Genomic DNA, 7678 nt, shown 5'->3' with positions numbered 1-7678 from the left:
CCCTAAGATGGCCCCAGGGCTGGGTACCAAGTCCCAAACTGCTTACCATGCACTGTTTCTCCACTGCAATGTCAGCACTGTTTCTTTCCCCTTGAACCTGCTCCTGTCCCTGATCAGATATGCTGCTTCCCCAGGTCCCTGCAGTTTTCTCATGAACTGTAATAAGCTCTTTATCAGTGCCATTAGCCCCTGTGGTCACTCAGTGGCCTTTGTACATCAACATCTGTGTACAAATCACTCGCAAACGCACTTGCATGGAGAAACAAGAGTTTTGTATCCCCCAGCTCCATCTCAGGAGCCTTCAATGGGCCCCAGATCAACCACATAAAATGGTAAATTAACTACAACCACATCCTTTTTAACCTACATCCAGATAAAAACATAGAGCATAAGATATAGATGGTTCCAGAATGTTCTTTTGTCCTCTTTCCCTTTCAATGCCCACCGACCTTAGGTTATTTCCCTCCTGACTTGTCATTAATTTTGTCTGTTCTTGAACTTTATATAGACAGAACTATACAACTTGTACACCTTGTCCCAATTTAATGGGACTATCGTTGCATTTCCTCTTTGAAGTGTTCTTCCCAGAAGGGCTCCTCCTTTGCATGGTAAGATTGCTAAGATCTCTAAATTTTAGAGCTTGGAGTCACACTGGGAAGCCAACATTTTATAGATGGGTCATTCATTTAGGTGCTATTGTGAACGGTGTCCCCACCGTTGCCATCCCTTAGTTTCAGAACCCCATTTTCCTCCTTACAGTTCATTTTGTCTCAGGAGACACATATACACACCCCAAAATTAAATTGATTAATTTTATAGATTTTGTTTTCTAATGAATTCATTTTCTCTGCTTTATCTTTTAAATATTTATTTATTTATGCATACAAGAACTGGAGGATAGGCAGGAAGTACAAAGGGTGAGAAGATTCACCAGAGACAGAGCGGGGAGCAAAACAGGCAGATCTACTGAAATACACTGCTGAGGCGAGCAGCCAGCGAGACAGGAGAGGTCTGCTGCGCCATGTGGTCAGCTCCCTGGCGGGGAATCCAACCCGTACTCAGGGGGCCTCAGCTAGCTCCGTACTGCTGCACTTTAACCCACTGTACCACCAGGGCCCATGTTTCAGTATAATTTCTATAAGACGGAGGATGTGTTCCTTTTCATAACTGGGAGAAATATGTTATTTTACAAATTAGGCCATGGAAGTTTATACTTGGGCTGGGGGGGAAAGGGGCTCTGATAATCTGAAACAGAACCCCTCTATTACATCTTTCTAGACTTACTGAACCACTAAATGGAGACGCGGACACATAAAATGACAACAGTCACGTGCAGGGGTGTTCCCATGCCCTAGCACTGCTTTTCCAGTGGGAACTCAGCCTCTCAAGATGCCCTGCACCACTCCCAGGCTTCTTTCTCACTACCACCCACATCCCAATTCTTGCTGGCTGAGTTTATGACCTGTGCCTAAAGAGAGATAAGAAAAGGGGTCAGTGGTGAGGAAGCATTTCCAGCAGTGAGCAGCACACTGTTTCTTCACTCACAGGCCACCAGGACCCGCAGGGGCGCTCAGGTGGGGCAGATCAGGGAGAGGAAGAAGTTCACTTCGTTGCCAATGATGAGCGGTTTTGGATGGATGTCGTCGGGCAGGGCCAGGCTGGAGGTCATTTCCCAGGCGTCCACAAAGGCCACAGGGAGGCCAGCAAAGGCGGCTCGGAGGAGCCGGTTCAGCTGCAGGGTGAACCAGTCGCTGCCGTACACAGACTTGTAGCCCGTGTTGGCCAGCTTGATGACCACAAGGGTGAGGGGCTCCCGGGCCAGCAGGGCGGCCACGGCCGCCCGGATCCCTGCCAGTCGCTGCGCAAAGATGGACGGAGGGAAGGTGGTGAAGTGGGCGCCCAGGCCCAGCACCACCACGGTGTGGGGGCCCCCCGCCAGGCCCCCCAGCACCCGGACCACGGAGTGCAGGGAGGCCACGGGCGTGCGGAGGGAGCGCAGGGGCCGGCCGTGGGCCCGCCAGTGCAGCACGATGTTCCGCGAGGTCTCCACGGCCATCAGGGGCCCTGTCTGGTAGGTGACGTGCAGGTTCATTGGCTTCAGGGCTGTGGGGAGGAACGGGGAGGTCAGTGCAGGATTGTACTCCTCTTTTAAAAATACATCACTTTTTTCTAAGCACAGGAGCACCATGAATCGATCACCCAATTTTGCTTTCCCTCATTCTGATATTACCAGTGACCTACTTGCCAAATACGAAGATCTATTCTGTTTTCGACCTCCCTGGGCCTGTAGCATTTTGTCGCTTTGATTTTCCTTTGGAATTCTGCTTTCTGAGCAGTGTGTCCTCTCCCTCTTAGGTCTCCTTTCTGACAGAGTGCTCCAAATACGATTCATCCATTCATCCCACCCAGATGAAACTGTGCCCCAAGTGAGAACTTCTGAGTCATCCAGTTTGCATCCTTGCGCAATGGTGGCCTCCCGAGACCTGGAATCCAGTCTTTGTGCTCCACAGGAAAACTTTTCCTGCAGGAGAACTAATGCTCCTGCAGGAAAAGGCCCTTCCTTTCCTTGCAGAGTCCCAATGTGCTGTGTGCTCCACAGTGGGTGCAGAAGGCATCTCTTCCTATTTCATGGGAAAGCACCAGAGCAGCTAACAGAGGCTGGCCTTTCCTGACCTGTCACAAGCTTCCATCCATCTTAAGAAATAACCCTTGCTGAGGAAACTCATCCAGTTCACCTTCCCATGAGCAGAATCACCCCCAAAAGGTGATTCTGGGAGGTCACTGAGGTTGTCTAATACCAGATTGCTAGAGTTGGAGTGCCTTCTTTTCCCAGTCCTATGTGCTCAGCCTACCCCTCTTGAGAGGTTGGGGGCTTTGATCCCTCAAGGAGGAGAGTAGACAATGTCCCACAGACCTTGAAGTCTCCAGATGGCAGAAGCTAGTGTATCTAATAATTTCTGTAAACAAATGTCAGCCACATCGAGACAGCTTGCACAAAGACACAAAGCATTTTTTGCTTTGTGTAAGACGGGAGAGTTATAGTTTGGGGTGTTCCCTTCCGTGAGTGCACAGAGCTACACTCCAAGTCCCACACACCTCTCCGTGGGGTGATGAGAGGGCTGAGTGCTGATGTTCTTTATTTTCCTTCTCGTCCTTGGCTCTCCTGTACCCCTTCCCCAATAAAGCATATCCCTTAATCCATGTACCTGATGTTGTGGAATCTATGTGTGCAAGAAGGAGACTCAGCGAGAGTCACCCTGCATGATACTTACTCTTTTGACTTTATCCTTGAAAGAATACATATCTTTCTGAAACTCTGAAACTCTGCATCACACTCCAAACTCGTCTTCAAGCGCCTTGTCCACCTGCTCCCTGGAAGCCCCCTCCTCACCTCTGTAGCCCAGTATCAAGAGGTGTAAAATAAATCTATCATCTTCTCGCACTCCTGTCCTATATCCATCAGGTCCCCCAATCTCTGCCATTTTGAGCTCATTTCCTGGTTAACCACAGTTATCTAGTCATCTCCCTTCTAGAACCAACGAAACTGTCAGTTCCCCCATCTAATACTTCCTTTACTGCTGACCCTACCTCTATCAATTTACCACTTACCATTTCAACCTTTAGTTGTACTGTTGTCTTCTACTTGGTCTTTGACTTTCTTTTTTCAATCTAATCTGTCCACAGACTTAAAACCATGCAGTGCCTCCCAACTGTCACAAGATGAAAACCCTTGATTTCTCTACAATTCTTTCTTTAAATTTCAACTCCACTCTCCCAAACTCCCCCAGCAGATTTTCAGTTCCAGCCAAGGCTATCTGCTCATTGTTCTCAAACATATCAACAATTTTGTTAGTGCCTCTGTTCTGCTCAGTTTTTGAGGTTCTACATAGCCTGGCATCCATTTCCCATTCCTTCCTCTTCCTGACACCCAGTGTCCTGTCCTTCCACTCTCCTGAAATCCAGGTAGTTTGCCCCATTAACAAAATAGAGGGTTTTTGACATCACCAACACTTATTCTCCTTTCTCTTAAATGTCCCGCTCCCCTCATGGGCACTCACAGGGCAAGGTGTCACGCAGGTACTCCCACCACTGCCGAAGTGTGGAGTCCCCCATCATGTGGACAACGTGGCCAGCCAGGCAGCCCAGGATGCTGTCACCAGTGGAGAAGGAGCGGCTGGAGCAGGTCAGTGAGTGCCACACGTCCTGGTGGTAGAAGCCAGAGGGCTTTGGGGCTTGAAGTCCAGGGTGGCAAGGGTGTGGTGGGGACAATGCTGTAAGCAATTGTTTGAGAGAAACAATCAGTGGGTCAAAAGAGGCAGAAGAGGCTAAGACTGGGGGCAGGGAATAAGTGCCACCCGTCTGTATTGTCACTTATCCAAATTCCTGCTGCTCTTCTTGGCCACCCAGATTGGAGAAATACCCTGAGGGAGGATCTTGTCTGTCACATTCCTAAAAGGAAACCATTAATAAGAGAGGTGCCCATAACAGGAGATGCCATAAAAAGGAATCCTGGGCAGGGCCTTCCCTGGTAGCACAGCGGGTTAAAGCACAGCACCATGAAGCCAGCCACAGCCACATTTGATCCCCGGGCAGGAGGGTGACCCACAGGCCGCGGCAAACCTTTCATGACCCTCTCGCTGCTCCCCTCAGCAGTGAATTTCAGTCTATCTGCCTGTTCTGCTCCCCCCTCTGTCTCGGTGAATTCTCTCACTGCCCCTGAACCTCTGGCCTGTACCCCAGTTCTTGTATGTTGGAATGACAGCGTGTAACTCATAGATGCCAAGAGGTAGGGGCCTGGCACACCACGCAGGGCCAGATGGGGGGCGCCAGGCTTGGTCAGGAGGCGCAGAGCCAGGAAGAAGTGTGGGTGGAGACCTTTTTGTGACTTTTGCAGGAAGGAATGGAGGGCTCAGCAGCAGCCAGCACCTGAGATGAGTTGGGGCTACGTGCCACCCTACCTTAAGCGCTTTAGGTACATACACTTATGTGTTTTTCACCACAAGTTTATGAGGAGGTTCCTGACAATGAGAAAAAGGAGGTACAGAGAGGTTGCCAGAGATCACCCAAATCAAAGGTAGTAAATGCACAGGTGGAGTGGGGAATCTGAACCCTGAGGCTGTGGGACTGCACCTCCACACAGACTCTTGGGGGCTCCTGGGATGGACCTGAGATGTATTTCCAATCAACCAATGTAAAAAGGATATACGGTTCTCCTTTTCTGACCAAAGGTAGCATAAAAATTAGTCTAGGAAGACCAGAGTTTCCTGATGCTAAATTCTCAAGTAGTACATAAGTGTTAGTGGGAAGTCCTTGGACAGAAAGCGCCACTTAGAAACTGGGGAGCCGACCCATTGGTGGAGTGTCCACCCATGGCATGTGCTCGGCTTAGGGCTTCAGACCAATCTGCCCACGCCTGTGGCCTCAGTGGGTGGACCTGGGGACAGCCTTGCTAAGTGAAATAAGTATGATGGAGAAAGGAAGCATCACGTGATTCCACTCCTGTGGTAGGAAAAACACAAGAAGAAAACCAAACTCTAAGATTACAAGAACAAAAGAGTGATTACCAGAAAGGAAGGGGAGAGTGGAGTGGGCTAAAAGGGGTCAATTGTATAGTGATGGATGGACAGTGGACTTTGGGGTGATGAGCATAATGTACAGAGGGTGATACATAAACCCATACTACTGAGGCTTACAACATGTTAAAAAAAAGTTAAAATCAAAAAAGATACCTACAAATTAAAAAGTGATAATATTCATGCTCTTTGGGGGCCCCATTGATGGGCCCCAGAGCAGCAGCCATTTCAACTGCCAGCCTTTCTGCCAAGTCCCTCGTCCCTTCTCAGCTTCGCCTCAGAGTGGGTGTCCCTTCACCTCTGTTTTTGCCTGCCTTCTGGGACCCTGTTTTTGCCTTTCCCCACTACTTCTTTCCTAGTGGAGACAGAATGCCTGGATCTCAGGAAGTGTGTGTAGGGGGGAGTTTGTTGGTTTGTTCTCACTGTCTCTGCTGCCTCTACCCATCTTCTGTCTACTGGGGGGAGACTGTGGACAATTCTCAGTCTTTATTTTTGCTTGATTTCCAGGCTGAAGTTTCTGGAAGTTCTTTCTCACTCACTAGATTGTATTTATTCTCTGATCGGCATTTCTTTTTGCAGGGGCCTCAAAAGAGTAGACGCTTATCTTTTCCCAGAGGTGCCGGGTTCTTCTTCAGACTCCAACTGAAGTGTCACCTGCTATGACCATCACAGACCAGATGGGGCGCCCTTTCTCTGTGTAATCAAAACACTGAGTGCAGACTGCAGTTAAATACATTATAGGCTTACCTGTCTAAAAGTCACATGCCTCCTCATTGAAAACTTGTTAAGGGCAGGGATGCCAATTTATGCATCATTATTCAGTTTTAGCAGGAGAACTGGCAGCTGGAGGTGCTCAGGAAACGTGTTTAACGAAGTAAGAGATGAATGGAGTCATCCAGGGGCCAGGATTCTGAGGTTGGAGCAGATACCCCAGATGATGATGGGCCTCTTACCTTGCCAGCAGGGCCTTGTCATGCTGTGTGGTCACATTCCAGAAATATCCACTTGAATGTCCTACCAGGGAGTCGCAGGGCAGAGTGGGAGGTCGAGCACAGAACCAGAGCTCACCTGAATCTTCATCCCTGTAATGACAGGTGGACATTTCCTCCCCAGTTAACAGGGGATTCACATTGCAAGTCACAATTTCTTCATTACCTGAAGGGCCCCTGAAATAGCCCATGAAATCAACTGTGGCCATTGGCTGCTCCAGATCCCCCGAAGAACCCCAATTGCTTCTCTGGAGTGGATCAGCCGCACTTGCACCTGGGCCTTCCCAGCCCAGAGCAGCGGGAAGGACAGCAGGTAGGTGCCATTCTCCAGATCCTGAACGTCCCCAGAGGCCCCCGCCTTCAAGTCCGGACCCAGAAGCTGTGCCCGAAACAGATCCCCACCGTGGGTCTTGGGTCTGCCCCGGTGGTCTCTGGCCACCAGGATGGCCTCCAGGGAGTCTCCCAGGGCATAGCTGGCCTGGCCAGGACGCCTCAGGTGGTAGGTGGAGGTCAGGGGGCTGGTGGAGGCTAAAAGGTCTTCCTGTTCTCTACTGTTCAGAGGCCAGTACAGAAGATGAGTCAGGTCCAAGGTCTTCTGGGAGAGAGAACTGGAGGACTTGCAGCCAGAATGGGGCTCTGGGAGGGGAGTGACCATATTGTCAGGCCAGGAAAGCCTGATGTACAAGACCTGTGGGTAGAAAAAGATCAGTGGTTTGTGTCTTTTCATTTTTCTCCTGGGAAAGAGTTTTCAATTTACCAAACAATCCTCCTGGCCTGGTGGGTCACAAGCAGGAATCCCAGGAATCCTACCTGCCCTGCCTCAGGCAGCTTCGGTTCTGGCTGCTGTCTGAGCCACCACCACACACATCTGCATATTCGATCTCTGGCTTAAAACTACAGCTGGTGGGATTTGCAAATTCCACGGAGCATAAGTACAGCCTCTGACTCCTGGTCCTAGCTGGTTTCCAACCCACTCCTTTCTGACTGTTTTCCCACTGCCGCCACCAGGGGGCCCCACCTGAGCCGGTCCACTTCCAGTCTCTGGCTCTCCCCACCCTACCAGTAAAGGAGGAAATTAGGAACAGGAGGAAGTTGAAACAACAGTGGGTTGAAACT

The 7678-nt window shown here is 49.9% G+C and overlaps 1 protein-coding gene across 1 annotated transcript; it reads right to left on the bottom strand.

Moving 5' to 3' along the window:
* Window positions 1-1570: 1570 nt before the first annotated feature.
* On the bottom strand, window positions 1571-7217 carry LOC101634035 (NXPE family member 3-like). The gene is given in 5 exon segments (XM_012731629.1): window positions 1571-2103; window positions 4059-4276; window positions 4372-4449; window positions 6527-6779; window positions 6782-7217. Coding segments are annotated over 5 exon segments (1518 nt in total).
* Between the last annotated feature and the right edge of the window lie 461 nt (window positions 7218-7678).

The sequence above is a fragment of the Condylura cristata genome, unplaced genomic scaffold, assembly GCF_000260355.1.
Source record: "Condylura cristata isolate star-nosed mole 26May11 unplaced genomic scaffold, ConCri1.0 scaffold00032, whole genome shotgun sequence".
NCBI classification, from domain to species: domain Eukaryota; kingdom Metazoa; phylum Chordata; class Mammalia; order Eulipotyphla; family Talpidae; genus Condylura; species Condylura cristata.
This window is presented reverse-complemented; position numbering and strand designations above follow the sequence as displayed.